The sequence below is a fragment of the Silurus meridionalis genome, chromosome 4 (assembly GCF_014805685.1).
Source record: "Silurus meridionalis isolate SWU-2019-XX chromosome 4, ASM1480568v1, whole genome shotgun sequence".
Classification (NCBI taxonomy): Eukaryota; Metazoa; Chordata; class Actinopteri; order Siluriformes; family Siluridae; genus Silurus; species Silurus meridionalis.
Window position 1 is genome coordinate 19,650,087 of NC_060887.1, and position 18,519 is coordinate 19,668,605.

An 18,519-nucleotide genomic window follows, 5' to 3' on the forward strand; every position below is an offset into this window, starting at 1 on the left:
ACCTGCTCTTGCTGAATGCATTACATAAGCAACTTGCATTTTATTTTGATTATGACTTCCGTGTCTATTTATTTGTAACTTTTTGTATTTATTTGTCGTTAGAATTGTAGTTAGATGACAAAATGCATACAGATTTTATCAACCAATCTGAGCACCTTACCGGGAAAAGGAAATCATCAGAGGGTTGAAAATAAACAGTGAGTTTTTGTTTGGTCCCCGGCTCCTTTTGGGTCTAGTTGTAAAGTGGTGTTGGGACATATTTGGCAATGCTGTTACTGAATAAATGCAATTACAAGTGGTTAGGGGAGACTCATTCCAGACACAGGAAAATTCCTGGTGTAAACAGCTATCCGTCTCAGCTGTCCACTTGTGATTGAACCACCTGAGGCTGATGCTAATAATAAGTCTGAACAGGCTAAACAGACCCAAGCACACAACACAAACATTCCAGAAATCTAGCAGAGTTTAAAGGAGATTAATTAACACTTATTAATGGTTTTGTATTTTTCTCCTTTAATCATAGATGTCTTGGCAACCACTCGAAAGCAGAACCCTGCACTGGATTCAGCGTACGGTCAGTTACTTCCTTCTCTGCTTAGATTACACAAACCACGTCTCCATTTAACACTTCCATATATTCAGCCTTCTATTCATCATTTGCTCTTAGCTTTTTATTCCTAAAACACATTCATTCAGACGCACACATGCATGCCTGCTCCATCGGTTTGTACTGAAAGGCACCCGGATCCTTCTTTTATTTAGATAATGTCTGCATATCGCTTGTGCATTTTTCGTTTTGTTTGCCAACACTCCAAGGTTGACTGCGCAAATGGTAGATGTATTACAGCATATTGCTTTGATACGAGCGTAAGTCAATTTACCTCGCTCTCACCTCTGAAAACACGCTACAACTCGCTTTAGCAATGCTCTTGCACTCCGTTATTGATGCCATCATTCCAGATCAATATGTACAAACACCGAAATGGGCAACAGGGAGCTTAATGCCTATAAAATCAGGGCTGCAACACGGAGTCACAATGCTGTAGTTCAGCTTGAACACAGGCACACGCTGATTTTTCACTGGAATAGTGAATACAATCCGTGTGTGGTGTGTCATCATGGGTGTGGGAAAGAGTGCAGTGAGCAATGATCAGCTTAGTGTTTGACACATTTGTGTGCGTGTGTGTGAATGCTGCAGCATGTGTCAGCTGAATTTTTTCAGTGCAGACACATTGGCAGGTGGGTCATGACCTCAGAATTATTGTCCTGAAGCATATCAACAGCACATTGTGACGGACGGACAGCACTCCTGCTGTCTGCTGACTTAACTCTGTTCAGCTCAACAAACCGCACATACACACACATTTTATTTTATATATATATATATATTTATATATATATATATATATATATATATATATATATATATATATATATATTTATTTATTTATACACACACATTATATATATATATATATATATATATATATATATATATATATATATTATATATATATATATATATATATATATATATATATATATATATATATATATATATATATATATATATATATATATATATATATATATATATATATATATATATATATGTATATATATATATATATATATATATATATCCATATATCCCCCCCCCAATGGACTCTCTTATTGTGTAAGACAGCTGAGAATTACTTATCAAACCAGCCCCAGTGTTCACATTCTGCGCAAAAAACGCTGTTCTGTATTCATGAAGCTTGTCGCCGTCTTTCAGTAAATGTGACAACGGATAGATGCAGTTCAGGTGTCCACCTCTGTGCTGTAGTGTCAGTCAGGGGGAGCGAGCTGGAGAGAGGGGGGATCATGCATTATGGGAGTTATTATTATTATTTTTTTTAATGATTAATTTCGTTCAAATCTCATGCGGTTGCAGCTTTTCCAGAGCGCAATAAAATAACTGGTAATTTAATTTTTGAATTCTGTGTTGGTATGTTCTAATTTTGAGACAAATCATATAGCACAGGGCAATTATTTAATGCAGAGAAAGACCCCTTTACTGAGCTGAACACTGCATTTACAGACCTCTGTAACCCCCTGCCCCACCACCCCACCCCTCCCTCTCTACCTCTTTTTCTCAACTCTGTTTCTCACACACAGTCCCCAATCAAAGTAACAGCAAAGCCTGTATGCAATACACTGAAAACAATTGAGGTTTGAGATTAAAAGATGACTCACTGGTTTAATCAGAATTTTAGGTCATTTTCCCCTATTTATGCCGAAGCGTGTTAGCAAATTAGAACATGGCGCTTTTTTTTTTTTTTAACCTACCTACTTTCCAAAAAATCTAAAATATAGAAACATATGGCTGACAGATGTTTTCTGTTTCCCAGTTGTGTCCTGTTAGATTGTTCGTTTAAGACATTAATAGCTATGAATGTCTACTCTTGGTTTGAGCCATATGTTTCACCTGTAAAGGATAAACCAACAAGTCCAGAGATCTACTGGAGAAAAACAAGTCATTTTTAAGCTTTAAAAGGAGGGAAATTGATCAGAGACGTTGCACGAGCAGTGCACATAGTTAGCACAGAAACAGGCTGAACAGGTCACCAGAGAACACAACAGCAGTTGATGGGAGAAACATTGGGAGAGCTGTAAAGAAAAACCCAAAATGAACAGTCAGTGATATCACAACAGCAGCCACGGCTCAGGGCCAATCACAATCTTAGTGAGCAGAAATGTAGTGGGTATACCACAAGACTCAAATCACTCATCAGCAGTAAGAATAAGAAATCCAGATGCAAATCACAAAAAAGTGTATAGATGAACCACAACCATTTTGGAACCAAGAATAGCCCATATATCACAAATTAAGAATACAATAGTTGACTGAAGTCAGTGGGTCACCAGCTTAATTCAGTTATGGCAAATTAACTACAGTTTATTTACTTTAATACTTTGTCCCAGTACATTTGCTCACAAAAAATGCCTCACCAAAGGTGCCATGTTCTAAATTGCTCAGTACATCTAGATATCATCGTGGGAAAAAAACGTGGAAATTCTGATCTATAATGGCCTCTGGGTTATTTGATTGCACAGCCCCACTAAGAAAATGTAGCTCTTTCTCACATTTTTAGCTGCAAGCACAATGAAACTGTTCTCACTTACAATCACCATATTCTGCCATTTCTCCCCCAGTGGTCTGAATGATAATAAATGAAAGTAATATCATTTAGGCTTGTAGCATGGTGCTGGCATGTCAGGCTCGGCTCCCCCCAGTGCGCAGGCTAAATTTGCCTAGTGCAGATCACCCACTGACAGGCCTGATTGGAAGGACGCTGATAAACTGCCAAAAATCTTTTGTGTGAGAAGCAGCTTTTAATTTCTTTATGAGAACCAAATGTGCCCATGATTTTGTTTGGACATTTGGTTAGTAAAACTGCTGCTTTTATGTGTGTTTAATAAGGTTAAGGTTGAGGGTGTTTGTCAGTTACACAAAAGTTAATGGAAATACCTCATAAAGATAGAGTTACAAATATGTGCATGTATGTGGCAGCTGGTGAACTGCCTGGTTACATGGAAACGGTATAAAGGCGGTTCATTAACCATCAGTCAATCTTGGAAGCCCCTCTACTTTGCCTTTCAAGGACACTCAGCATTTGAGGAGCAGGAACTTTACCAAGGCATCAATAATTAAAACAGTCTTGGCTGAAGATTATGGAATTTTTTTCCCTTCGCAGAACTGCTGCAGTATTAAAGATGGGGAGGCCCTCAGACTTACCGAGTGTCAAGCTATGTAGTAAAAATTCTGAATTGTAATTTGCAAATTCAAGCTTTACAGACACAGTGAGGGAATAAAATAAGAAGATCTGTAGCCTGATAGAAGCAGAGGGGAATCAGGAAGCAGAATTTCGAACTAAGCATTGTTTTCCTAGTTTAGGTTCTGCTCTGGAAAGTGTTTAACACCTGCAACCAGATGCGCATACTGAACTCATAGCCTAGTTTAGTTTTTAAATGTACCATACTTTTGTGTTTACACACTAGTATACATTATACATGGTTTCAGACTAAAATGTACAAATGCACCTTAGGATGAACAACAACCTCTACAATCATATACAGTTTAACACAAATATAAACTGCAGATATTAACCACAAAAGTCAGCTGTCTATATAGCATATAGTTATATAGTATAACTAGCTCCTTACTTGACAGGAAATAGATTGGCAATAAATGTTGATCCAATTAAGATTACTGGCTGCTAACATTGATAGACATTGCAAAGTAAAGTTCATGTAATGCAAGATAGAATTTGCTCTAATTTGATTATTACATTCATGAGAACCAGAGCCAGAAAAATCAGTCGTCTTCATAAATGTATAACCTTCAAGAAGACTGATCACTTAAAGACCATAGATTTAGACTGTCTTTTTTTGATAGATAGATAGATAGATAGATAGATAGATAGATAGATAGATAGATAGATAGATAGATAGATAGATAGATAGATAGATAGATAGATAGATAGATAGATAGCACAAAGTTTGAATATTTTACACACTGCTAGTTAAGTTACTGCTATGTTGAGTGAATGGGTCTGTTTTGCAATCCAGATTCTTTACATTGCAAGGTTTAAATTCTCTCTTGGTTATACAGTTGCAAAGTGAAACTTTTTTTTCATCAACAATTGGCCATTTTGGGTGCACTTCTTCAAAAAGCTAGTGATTCTTAACTGTCCAAGGTGAAAAAAACGAATTGTATTCAGTGAGTATTGAATGATTTAAAGTTTAAACCCCTTGTCGTTTTTTAGGGGAAATCTTGTTGGCTTCTCAGTCTTTGTCATGCTGTTGGCATGTATTCAGGGGACAGTAACATCGGTGCGTTCTTTGTGTTGCTCTCACACAATTTCTGTCCATAGAATGGGAGACAGAGCAGGAACGCGTCACCCTGCTGCTTTGTAAAAATCAGTGTAACTTGCAGTCAAACTTAATATTCTGCTGGTGCAAGTGGCTGTAGGAACAACAATGTGATCCAACAAAAATAACACACAATGTGATCCTGCTGCTATTGCTTGAGTGACTTAAATTAGCCATAGACGCATTCTCTGTAAGAGTTCCTATAAAGGTTATTGGTTTTACCGTAGGCTTTTTGGTTTGCACCGTTTGTGAAAGGAAATCCCTCTGTTTAAGGATTCCTCTAGAAGGGACAGTTGTCTTTGAACAGAAAGGACAAGCAAAACAATTTTACAAGCATAAACCACTTCCTGAAGTTCACATGGACCGCTTTCAGCAGTGAATATAATAGTGATGTTTTTAATTTGATCTTTTAGCTACTTTATTTTTTTACTGCATGCACACAGAATATTGGCATAAATATTGTTTTTTTGTTTGTTTGTTTTTTTTGTATGTTAATATGATGCACTTTAAGGACTTGACTGACTGGTTAACTCTGTTGCCCCCTTCCAACACAACCACAGGAAAGACCTCACCCACAAGCGCCAGCCCAACCATTCAGGGACCAGCTCTGCCTAAAGGGCCAAGTGTCTCTGAAAAAGGTACCCACCCTGCGGAGGGGAAGCGGGGAGGGCAGGGCTCCCCTGGCTTGGAGCCAATCAGTGTGGAGATGGAGGGTAAGGGGGCAGCGAGAGGCTCAAAATCTATTATTTGTCTTCTAGTTCACCATTTTCTTTAGTTTGAACCCTTTTGCGCTGTACTGGATCCTACTGTGTGGCCCTCAGCTTTACACACACACTCACTCAGAGTACCTATATTGTGCTAAATATATAAAATAAATTGTATTTCTTAAATATATTTCTAGATAAAAAAACAAACTTGAATAAATTAGCTTGTTTATGAAACACAGTAATTACACAATATCAAAAGAGAATACTTTAGAGCTAATTTCTTTATCTTTCAATGAGTGATTTAATGTGCAGCCTGCTGACTTCCACAACTAAATTGAGCTTTCTCTAGTAAGTATAAAGCAATTTGTGCTGTCTGAGAGCATCCAATCTATATTTATTGCTTAAATTACACAAAATTATTGATGCTCTATGAAAGATGATAAACCATTAAAACAGCAATTTCCCTCTCCTTTTCAGAATCCATAATATCCCGAAATGCGTGGCGTGTTGTGTTTAGCCATTAGGGTGCGTTTTCCCCCTGTGGTTCCTGATGGAGTTTCTCCACTGTGAGAATAGGAGCTCATAAATCCTGTTCCTGCCGAGCTCTGTGCCGCTCCCATGCACTCTCACTGTTACTGCTATGATCATCCACTCAACCCGTAATGAGAATGCCAGCAACAAATAAATAAGCCAAGGGGTACTGGCTAATAAAAAAACACTTGGTCAGTGATGTGTTTCGGTAGCCGAGGTGAGACAACCCGAGCTCTGAAACTCGGAGTGAAAGGATCATAAACTATTATGCAGTATTAAAGAGTTTCTGTTCTGTTCTGAGGTCTACAAAGCTCTCTTTATCCCACAATTCAGTCTTCATCTATCAGCTTCCTCTATTTTTCTGACTATTTCAGTTTGATCCTTAACTGAAAGTACAAATAATTCAGAGACTAAGAGAGAGACAAACAAAGCTAAATAAGGCATAGGTCTGTGCAGAGTAAATGGAATATAAAACTATAAATTACTGTCTTGGGACCAAGATCAGTTTGATGCATTTATAATATGACACGCATTCTTCATTCCTAGTTTCAGTCCTGGCTATTATGTGTAAAAGGAGCAAATTGGGAGCACAGGTTAAGGTCTGCTTCACTATTACATATTCCAGACACCCACCTTGGCTATAATATAACCCACCTATAACCTATAATGATGCCTCAGGTTCCAGCAGAAGGAAAACTTGCACCAATTACTGCCCAGAGGTGTCTACGGCGTGTATCCGCTACTGCAGCTATTTTAAACACACTCACAGGCCATTTATGAATTCAAATGAAGTGAACCAGTGTGCGTCGAAGACTCCTGTCCTCCGATAATTTGTGCGTGCACAGAAGGAGGCTGGCCTCATAATCGGGAGCAGGATACTTGTGTCTGTAGCTCATTAGACTGAGAGAGAGCAGAGGACACCGGACATGAACTCAAGCTGAACTGTTAAAAAGCCCCTTGGCCTTGCGGTTATTAATACCTTATGAGATGGAACAAAAAGTGCGAAAAAAAATAGATGCCGTCCACGTTTTCTATTTTCTATTTCATACTTTGAGTTAGAGACTTGTGTTGCTGTGCTAGTTATTACTGAATTAACTGTTTGCAGCAAAAACAGTAACAGAATTAAAAACACTCACGGAGCATAAAGGGTAATGGTTGTTGTCAGCAAGACAGTAAAACACATGGTTTAGTGTAAACTGAAGGTCCACACAGTATGTAATCCAGGTAATGCGCTTGTTCTTTCCAAACTTGTTGACTTCCTCTCCACTCCTTCCTGTCCCCTGTCCTCCCCACTCTCTCCGAGCTCTGCGGAGTAGCGTGCTGTTAACCCGCCTCGTGTTTCCTCTAAACTAAGTGACCTTCTTCTGTTCAGCCCTCAATTCCTCTTCTCCTCGACTCCCTTCACCCTCATTGTGTGGCAAAATAAAACCCAGCACTCAGCCAATGAAATGCGAAGATGTAGAGATGTAGGCATAGAAACAGAATGTCATTTATTCTGCCTCTATGCAAGTGCAATTCAGATCAAATTCTGCATGTTCCAGCTTGACAATGCTGGAGCTAGAGGTAAGTTTGGGTTTTTTTTCCCCTCTCTGGGCTGTCGGTGGAGAACAGGGTTAAAAGTGCTGCTGCAGAAACTTCTGCTCCTGTAGAACGCCCTGCTCCTGCCATATATCCTGCACGCCTTTATCCACTTTTGCTCGTTTTTGGTTTTAGTTCTGACTGATTGGCTGATTCCTCGACATGGACCAGCTCTGCTTCATCCATTCGCTGTGTAATGTGGGAAAGCCAGAAACTTGAACTGCATGTGCCTAACACTTCTGTTTTTCCTCCTTATGTGCCATAATAAAGAAGAGTGTTTTTGCAGTGTTTCTGTTGTTCCTATCCTTAATTGAGTTATTGCATGCATAATGCATCAAGCACTGCATGTACCTTAAAACTGTTGTACAAACTAAAAATCTCACTGGGATTCTGTGTTGTGGTTTGCTGACAGAAAAGATATGCACTTTATTTAATTCATCAGAGCTTTTATGATTGTAGCAAATGAACTCGATCACAAAGACCGTTTATTAGTTATTTATGTTTCAATCAGGCTGTTCACTTTTGCATATGAGACTTAAACAAAGCAGAACACTTTTTTTGCAACAACAACAAAAGAAATGCAGCAGAATATGGAATAGTATGATATATCTATTTTAGGACTGAGACGTGATGAATTTCTTTGATCTTGGGACAAAAAAAAGGTTACTGTTATAGTGTCTATAAACTCTTGCAAATTGCAACATTATTTTTTATTCAATTCAACTGTGTGTGTGTTTGAGAGATAGAGAAAGAGAGAGGGTCATTCGGGTTTTTTGGTGATCTGTTTAGTCTCTCATTATAAATGTTGAAAACCGTGTGGCTGAAATGAGTTGGGTATAGTTTTTTGGCAGTAGAGAACAGCTCAATGAGCTTTTCAAAAGTGCCAGGCACTGATCATCAGTGTAATGTTAAGATTTGTATTATTTTTTTTGGTCCAGTTCAGTTTTCACACTGCACCAGAAAACCAGGAAACTTGGAAACTTTTGCAGGGATGTGTGCAGAATGAGACAGGACTGGAAGCATAGTTGTGTAGTTGAGTATGGGAAAAGGCAGAGCCGGTGCTAAATAATTTATACATAATGACATCAGCAGTTTTTGTGAACTGTATCCAGCAGTTCCTCGGGCCAGGCATCCAAAATTTATCCAGATTCCAAATGATAGTTTGCCTTTCCAATGTCAAAATTGCTCCTCACGAGTAACAATAAACAGCATGTTTCGTTCACATCCTGCTGTTGGGTCAAACCAGGGTGATTTGAGTTACTGCAATCTAATCACGCTCGGGTTCGGTTAGAAGCAGCCTGGCTGTTTTGGTCTGTATTTAAGTCTGATTGCTGATCGCTCATAGCTTCCCAGACTGCACTGCGCCAGGGATTGATTCAAGTTGGGGAAACCAGTGACAAAGCAGGCATGGCCTCAAAAATGAATTAGAGAAAGAGATTTTTATTCTATTGCACATGTCAGGCAAAACTAAGCTAATTTAGCAGTGCTTGCCTGCTCCTACTAAATGAATATAAAATAATCATCAGTAATCACCCTTTACTTATACTGAAGTTCATAAGAGAGGCACACCATTCCTTTCATCTTGATGGTTAGATTGTTGGAATGGATTTCAAAAGAGTAGATCATTGTAGAGACCTCATAAGCACATACTTTCCAGGCCAAGAGTGTGAAGGATGAGTTAAAGTGGTGCTAGCCAAGGGTAAGGGTACTGTATTATACTGAAATGGGCAGTCAGTGCATTTCAAGTGTTTGGAGTTGTTCTAGAATACTGTGAGCTGACGTTTAGGACACTTTAGACCTCACCTAATAAAGGTATTGGGATCAATTGTAAGACTAGACTTAAACCTGATAAAAATGATAAAAAAGAATGTCCTTCAGTCATGTCATAGACAAACTTTTGTCTGATAGATCTAAAAAAAAAAGTTTATCTGAAATATGACTAACTATGTAATTAACATTTGTTAATGGATCAGAACCCCTTCACATTGGCACCTTTATTTGTAAGAGTGCGATCAGTGGGTATGATTAGAAGCAGGGAAATTATGTGAAAATTAAAACAAACTGGAGAAAGTTTTGTGTACATGATTAATAATTAGATTTGTGCTATATTGCACACCTTGTATGCTCTTGCACAAAATTCATGGCAGTTGGTCCTTATTTATTTCTATTTTTAGGATTTTTGCCATTAACGCTGTGTTCTCAACTGTCACACCCTAAATTAGCTCTTAGAGCGATCTTACTTCCCACTATCCACATCCACTTTTCTCTCGCTGTAATCAGGCTTACGTAACAGAGTTTTTGTCTATTCTTGTTCTTTCTATTTCCTACTATTAGAACAGATTCTGCTATACAGGTGGGAAAGGAGAGAGAGAGAGAGAAAGAGAAAAACTAACACTTAGCTAACAGTCTGTCCATCACTGTCTTCCAATTGTGCATTATCTCCTGCACTCCTCCACTTCCCTTTTGCCCTCGGCGCCACCATATTTAGTCTCATACCTTTCAGTCAGCACCACCTTATGTTCATCTTGCTTTCTCTTCACTAACTCCTCCCACTCTCCCTCTTCCGTTATCTGATGGTCTGTAATGTGGCTGTCCCTGTTCTTCACACATTTCTGTTATCTTTAGCTGGGTTTAACACTGTACACAAACATATTATGCAAGTGCTTTGTGTATGAACAAAGTAACAAACGATCAAAAACACAAAAATGCAAAGAAAACTTTGTATTTAAAGTATTAAAAGTATTCATAATGTTTATTTAACCAGTCTCACTCAATATATTCTACATCATTTAGAAGATTTTATTTTGAATTCTTCCAGAGTATCCAATTTAGCCAGATAAATCCCAGCGTGTACAATGTTTCGTGTAAAAGCATACTGATGTATGAAAATGTAGGATGAAACAAGGCTATTTGTAAATAAAATGTCCTGTTAAAATTAAAGATTGTTATGCTACAAAGATCAATCACCATAAAAACCTGAAATCTTAACAAGGTTGGAAGACTTTTTATATCAACTGTATAATGATGCCTATTGGACTCTAGAGTTTACATTGATGTGTAGAGTATTTGCTGCCAGTAGTTAAGTTTAAGTATAGTAATATACATTATCTGGCAATTGTAGACATTGGGCAAAAGCAATCATGTACAGGAGATCACCATAGTAGAAAACGGACAATAAAAACAAAAAAAATAAAATACTGGACTAACAGCCTTTCTGCATGGAACAATTGTACAGGCTTTATTCCCATTAAGAAAACTGTATTTCACCTTCACATTAGAGATTTACAAAGTGAGTTGAGATGATGAGTTTAATAGGACAGGGATGTTAGCTTGTCTGTTTTTAGCTATTTGTGAACAACATATGCATATCTGGATTTAGAACGAAAATTCTGTTTGCACAGATAGGACTGGATAAGGTCAAACTTGACTGCTTCACCTTATTGTACAATGTTAGTATGAGGTGCACCTGGGTGCAAATCATAAAAAACAGTCAGTTTGCTTGTCATTAGCCAGAATATTGGGTTGCTTTTTGTGCAAGTCAGTTATATCACGGATACTTCCTTGTTTCAGGGTACAGAGTCAACTCTCTAAATGAGCATGATGGAACACTGAAACAAAAAACTGCCCTGCAAAATGTCCAGATTTCATTATCATAGAATGCTTATGGGATTAACCGGAAGAGTAGGTAAAACAACAAGCTCCACAAACTCTAGCTGACCTGCAGACCCAGTCAGTGGAAAAGTCTACTAAAATAAAATTGGCAAGAAACTGTTGCCATTCTTACCTGGCAGGTGTGATGGATACTGTTATTACGGCAAAGGAGGAGTCATATGTTTTTCTCCAGCGAGCTTAAATGTTTTTCGATTGTGAGCAGAATCTTCCATCATGTGTTAGAGTAAGCTACCTTAAACTGCTAGGCCTTCAGAGACTGTTTACAGTCTGGTAGCAGTGAGAGGGTGAGTGGGGCAGCATTTATCTTTTATGGGCATCTGCTCATCCTTGGCTGAGAGTCAAACATGTTTTGACAATTTATGTGTGGAGCAGATACGATGTGTCCCTTCTTTGTGCCCCCTAGTGCAGTACACATACTGTACACATGCATCAGGAATGAGTCATTTTATCACAGAGCATGTGGTAGCCCTCAGAGCACTCCAGGCTTGTGTGTATGTGTGTGTATAGTTTAGGGCCTTGCAGAGGCTTGGTGAGTCAGAATCATAAATGGAAGAGCTCCATTATTCATAAATTCCCCTTCTTCAGTCAGAGTACCACTGTTTTACCAGTGTTCAACTATCGGAGGTTAGATAAGAAAGCGAGAAAAAGCAGCAGACATAACACTAGTTGCTACAAAGTCCTATCTTTTTTCCTCAAAAAACATTGAGCTGTTGAAAGGTAAAAAGCGAAACATGCTCAGTGGGAGCAAGTCTTTCCAACTATTTCCTGACCTATATAATTCTTCTGCCAAGCAGAAGTGAGAGAGAAAAGAGAAAGGTAGGGGAAAGTGTTCTTTTGCCATAAGGCAAACCGGAATATTGCAGAGTTTATTTTGCCATAACTCTTTCCAGTTTGCATCTACAAACAGCTGAAGAAAAAAACATTTAGGAGAAAGGCATTCTTTATTTGATAGCTAGCAAAATGCCAGGCTCTACTCTCTTAATGTGTTTGTATTGATGCCTGGAGGAAGATTATCTTTTTTTTTTTCCCTTGTACCCCAAACTTATTATGCATTCATAATTGTGCTTTTGCTTGGAGCTGCATGAAAGTACAATAACACTTTCCTTCCTCCACCTTTTGATTCGTTTCTCCCCCTTTTTCTTAATATTGTCTCCTTCCTTCACCCCCTACACTGCCACTATATTGTATTTACCTGCTGCTGCATTGTGAAGTAAAGCAGGTGCACAGCTCCTGCTAGCTTAAGCACATGTCCCAGCCCTTAAACATCTGCATCCCTTTCAGCTGTTTTAAATGTTATAACACTATGTACCATCTCCAGCCTCACCTATACTGTAATATAGAAAATGTTTTTCAGAAAGCATTTTGTAAATTAGTTAACTACTTTTGAATATTCCTTATGAAAATGTATTCTTTTTAGGCATGCAGGTTTAAGGGCTTTTTCTGCAGAGAAGTTGTTAAGGGTTTTGTCCACATTTCCTTGACCTTGAATAGAGAAGACGGATGAAAACTGGAAAAATAATTTACTAATTAGCTCAGATTTTATGTAGAGCAAATGTCACCTTTGCCCTCAGTCTGCATGGCATAGTAATGTATTTTACATCTAAGGTTTATTTAAATAATTTAAGACTGTTAGAATAGTATTTTTAGATACAGGTAGTCAAATTGTATTTTATTATTATTTTTTTGTTATTTTATCAAAAGCAAAACAGGTGCTTTATTTCTAAACTTTGCCCATCTTAAATCCACAGTGAGGTTTTAAATAGCCAGTAAAGCCTATCATCATATTTAAATCCACTGAACACACATAAAGCTTTATTAGTCAGTAGAGAATGCCAAGCTTGTAAACATTTTGTAGCATTAGATCTGCTGCTGCTGTAAACTGCTATAAGTTGCAGCATTAATTTACTAATATCTGATTGAGGACTTGCCAATTCAAATTATGTTTTTTTTTTTTCTTATGAGATCTTGCCCACTCACTATACTGTGTTTTCTCTTTTGCTCTTTCTTCAGGAGTCCGTCGTCCTCCTGAAGTTGACAAGTCTAACCACAGTGTTCATTACACTCTGCTAATAGCATGTGTGCTTGTGGCATTTGTCTTGGGTGCCTTCCTCTCTGGGTTCCTTGTGTCCTGTTACTGCAACTACAATGTTAACAAGACTAAGAGACTGGCCAAGGACCCGGAGGCTCCTATCCCTCATGCTCTGTCTCTGCGAAGTCTGGCTAAGCTGAATGGCCTTCTGGAAAACCAGGGCAAGGATGAGAAGCTGGAGGTATCTTCTCCAAAGCTATATAATGCCTTCTTTCAAAATGGGAAGGATCATTCAGGGCGGAGACATGGCCACCATGGTGTTATGGCAGAGCTGATACATCCGCATCACCACCACTCTTCTGAGCTGTCTGGGCTTCCAACCCCTGATTCGACACCTGAACTGCCAATCAAGAGCATGAAGGCCTTCAAGAACCAGTGGGAGAAGAATCAAAATTGTAACAATGCCAAAGAGCCCAAGTCTCACAATATGGCTGGCTCTAGGCCTAGCTCTGGAATTCCTCAGCAGGTCTTTCCATTTACCCATGGTCTGGCTAGCCGACAGCCTTTGAGTGGGTCTGTGCATCTGGAAGAGCGCAAGATACACAACTCTGAGCGTGTCCCAAGTCAGCCACAACACTGCTACCCACACAAGATTGTGGATGTGACCTCACTTGATGAGCTCCTCAAGCACATTCATGAGATTAATGTTGCGACTGGAAAGAGCCCCACTGTGCTTACCTCATCCATATCCGCTAACTCGGGCCAGATGGCATTTGCCAACCGCGTGCAGCCACAGATCCCTGAAACAGAGTCAGCTCCCTACTATAGCTCCTCCACCCTGCCCAGAGACAGCCTGACACGTCGCATGGATGTGCCACCAGAGATGCCCTCCCAGCACCAGTCTACACTGGAGAGGGTTTCACGTCATGCCTCCCAGCGCCATTCGCTCATGTCAGCTGGAGGAGCCGTTTGCCGAGAACCAAGCTTTAGCCGTCGCTCACACCATCCCCCACTTCTTGCCCGGGTCAACTCTACCGGAGGCTGCGATGCACGTCACCCACTCATACCCAATGGCTACCTGACACGTCAGCACAGCTACAGCGAGCAGCCTGAGCTCCAGCGTGGAGCTGTGGTACGTCGCACAGCCTCACTAAAACCTGATGTCCCTCCTAAACCACTCTTTATTCCTGCCACCTCACCTGTAAATCAGGCTGGGAAGTTCAACTACTGAGCTCCCATGGACTTCTCACTTGCACTTCAGAGTGTGTAGACTAAACAAATCTACACTTGTTCATAAAGCGCAAGTCTAGACTCCAGTCTGGATTGCTTAGTTCTGTTTATGGGCAGCTGTTAAATAAATGCTGCACCACCACTGAGAAATGGATTCAGTCAGGAGAAGAAAAAAAAAAAGAACTGCAATAGAACTGATAATGGCTGCCAGTGTTGTCAACTTTACATTTGAACTTGACTCTTTTTCTTTCTTTGTGCCTCATGAATATTTGTACCATATTGGTATTGCTCAGCTATTTGCTTATAGAAGGTGAGGAAGTAGAAGAGAATGGAACAGTGCCCATCTTGTTTTAGGCTGCCACTGTGTTGAGTGTTGCTTTTCAGTGTTCTCCTGAACTCTTGGTTATGGTATTACTAATTTTAAGGCTGAGACTAACCTAGGCTTGAGCCTTATACTGATTCAGATTTCTCTGGCATTGAACAAAATTTTTTTTTTTTCGATGTAGACTTGATGGACCTTATCAATCCCAGTTCTAAACGTGTATATATATATGCATGTGTGTGTATATATATGTGTTTATATTTACACAATATATGTATGCATATACCTAACCAGTATATGTATTCTGTATTCTGATAAAATGGATGATCACCTCTGAAAGTAGCTCTTTGCCTTATTTTGACAGGTAAACTTTCAGTTAATTTGCCCTCCCATTTTGTATTTTATATATATATATATATATATATATATATATATATATATATATATATATATATATATATATATATATATATATATAATAAAATGTATGTGTATTTTTTTTTTACCTACAAGTATTAAATCCCCTGATTAAACACATGAGCAATAACATTTTCAGCTGTATTACCACAAATTTTGCAACAGCACTGCCCACCTTTTAGAGTGTCCTAGTAAAAAAAAAGAAAAGAAAAATCAGCATTCAATCTCTTGTTATCTCTGTTTACAAATGGGATGAATTGGTCCTTAATTTAGTGTTATTAATATAAATGTATGTAAGAGGAATGTAAAGAATGTAATCAGATGTGCATCAGACTCATGAGTTTACCCAAAGCAGTATGTATTTAGATCTCCTAATACAGAAACACTATGGTCCAGTGGTCCAGTTTCTTTGATGCCGTTTAAGCCGCACTGCAGAAGAGTATCAGTGTAAAATTCCTTCTTTAAGACTGGACTGAAACTGTGAAAACTGACCCTTCATGCCAGAATGCAAGCTTAACTCCCGATCTGATCTTCTCCTCTTTTCATCATGTTCAAATGTGTTTTATCATTATTAACTTTGTAGCTGTATGGTGTAAATATAAGAACAATAACTAGCCAAATTCATGTTTGTGTAAATTTGTGCCTTATTTAATATGGTATGTGCTACAGGGGTGTTTGGGTGGGGAGGGTGGGCAGGAAATGTACCTGGGGAAAAGAGAGAGACGCTACCATTATCATTTAATTTGCCATTTTTGAAAAGAAAAGAACTTTGATGTCTCTGTGTCATACACACATATATATATATATATATATATATATATATATATATATATATATATATATATATATATATATATATATATATATATATATAAATATAGAATACTGTAGATTTATATTTCTATTTAGACATTTTTAATATTCCCTTACTGTGTGAAGCTATTCCTTTTGGATCTACAGCTCCCTGGTTTTATAGTTCTTCACCAATTTATTTCAGTCAGTTATGTACTGTATGTGTGCATGTAAAGCAATGCACTGCACAAGAAAAAATGCCTAATGGCGGGAGAAGTTAGTGCAGAAATTTCAGATTTCAGTTTAATCCAAATAAGCAAATTCTATTTCAATGATCAGTGACTCTAGCCAAAATGAAAGTGTGTCCAAAAAATTAACTTTGTTGAAAAACTCAATGGATAAAGTTGCTGTTTGGGTTATGTTTAAATGAGGTGTGTGCTTGTATGCTCGTTGCCTGGTGTTTAAACATATTTCTGTCTCAACTTTGCCGCACTGTCACACAGTTTTTTATGGTTCCCAATTTAAAGATATCTTCCGTCCCCCACCAAAATGTTTGAGAACTCCTGGTGCTGGTCTGCAATCATTTTCCTATGAACACTTGAATTCATTTCTCAGGCCAGTTTCCCCAGTAAAACTCACTACAGTATGTTGCTCCACTTTACACCGAATGCAATGCAATGTTTTATAACCAGCTGATGTATAATATGCAACATACATATGATACTAGTTAATGATTACATAAGGACCTGTTAAGTGATGGCTGTTTATTGAAATGAAGTTTGTCATTTTAGGAACATTTAGGTGATCGGGACAGGCCAATCTACCTGTAGTCAGAATAATTTAGCTGAATTTGCCATTATGATTAAGAAGGAAAGGGAATGAATGATGTTTCTGCTTTGTTTGCTTCAACTGCTGAGGATTTTGTTATTGCACAGTGTAAATAAAGAGGATGGACAGATCCTGAATGCAGAACTCTGTTCTTATTGCTGCAACAGGATGCGTTCTCCGGCCTCTGCTTTTATTGAAGACCATTGTATTTTACTTATAATAGAAATAAATCTGAAGACATGACCTGCATGTTTCTCGGACCGATTGTGTAATTTCATATTTTGTAGAATTTTTTTGTTTTGTTTTGTTACAGTATGTATAATTCCCATCGTGCTCAGTAGACTTCAGCTATTGACAAATCAAAAGTATTTAAAAATAAACGTGTCAACATACACGCTTATTTTACATTTTTGCACATACATGGATTTGTATATGTGAATCACACATTTGATAACTTGTCAAGCATGTAGTTTGTTGTAACACTGCAGTCAGCAGTGTTTTTGCTTGAAGAGGAATTCGTTTTTTTTAAATTTGCTGAGCAGAACATGAGAAAAAAAAAACCATTCCAGCTGAAATGCTGTTTTAAATTTCAACCTTTGTTCTTCTGCCACTTCAAACTGTTTTTTCCCTGTACCCCAAAACGTAAGGGAAGATTAAATGTCAGGCTCCACTTGCTTCAAGATCTGAATCTGTGGCAAAAATCATCAGACTGCACTGCATATTTCCTGATAGAAGGCATTATTTTTGCTCTTATTGTATAGACATGAATAATGATTATTAGAGCACTAATAAGCCAAGAATGCTACTTTCATATATCGTAGTACAATTCTATTTCTGTGTGGATTAAATTTGCAACATATTATAGAAAGTTTAGTCAATTTCTTTTTGTTGTTGAGCTCAGCTCTCAATATATCCTTTGTGCTCTGTGATCAGACTGATTTCACCATTGTGATGATAGAGAAATGTCCTTCCAACAATTGGAGTGAATAGTGCTACTTTATTTGCACCAAAAACATTGGATTCCCTAACAAATAATAAAATAATACAAAAATACAAAAAACATAACCAGATGGCAGAGAAATTAGTGCATAAAATATAAGCAGAAATGTTCTGTACACAAAAGGAATAATCGCCTCCTATTTTTACATCCAAAAAAGCTCCTATTAAACAGACTGCAATATGAATTTCACTAGATGTAGCCAAGCCTCTAAACGGCAGCAGTAAAAAACTCAATTATAAAAAGAATAACAAAGGCATCAACAGAAATTATTAAAAATGACGTTGGACTTCAATTTTAAAATGACTTAAATTCAGGGAAATGTGTACCAAGATACTATGTACAAGCAATATTGAACTACTGATTAAATTTTTCTCACAGATGCATGATAAATAATGCTCACACTTCGCCCACTTACCTCGTAACTTACTTATACTGCCTAATGCTTACCATCATTAGTCAAAGGTTTCAGGTAATGCTCATATTAAATTATCAGAAT

General features: G+C 38.0%; 1 protein-coding gene across 6 annotated transcripts in view; it reads left to right on the forward strand.

Moving 5' to 3' along the window:
* Positions 1-16,027, forward strand: part of sema6e (sema domain, transmembrane domain (TM), and cytoplasmic domain, (semaphorin) 6E) — a 124,012-nt gene extending 107,985 nt beyond the window's left edge. For 4 of the 6 annotated variants that reach the window (XM_046846362.1, XM_046846363.1, XM_046846364.1 and 1 more), the window contains 3 exons: positions 524-574; positions 5,478-5,630; positions 13,416-16,027. In XM_046846362.1, the coding sequence (XP_046702318.1) occupies positions 524-574; positions 5,478-5,630; positions 13,416-14,665 (1,454 nt within the window). In that variant the 3' untranslated portion in view covers positions 14,666-16,027. Of the gene's footprint in view, positions 1-523; positions 575-5,477; positions 5,631-7,868; positions 8,022-13,415 lie in introns of those variants that run through there. The other 2 variants (XM_046846368.1, XM_046846367.1) reach the window with 2 other exon arrangements.
* Positions 16,028-18,519: the final 2,492 nt, after the last annotated feature.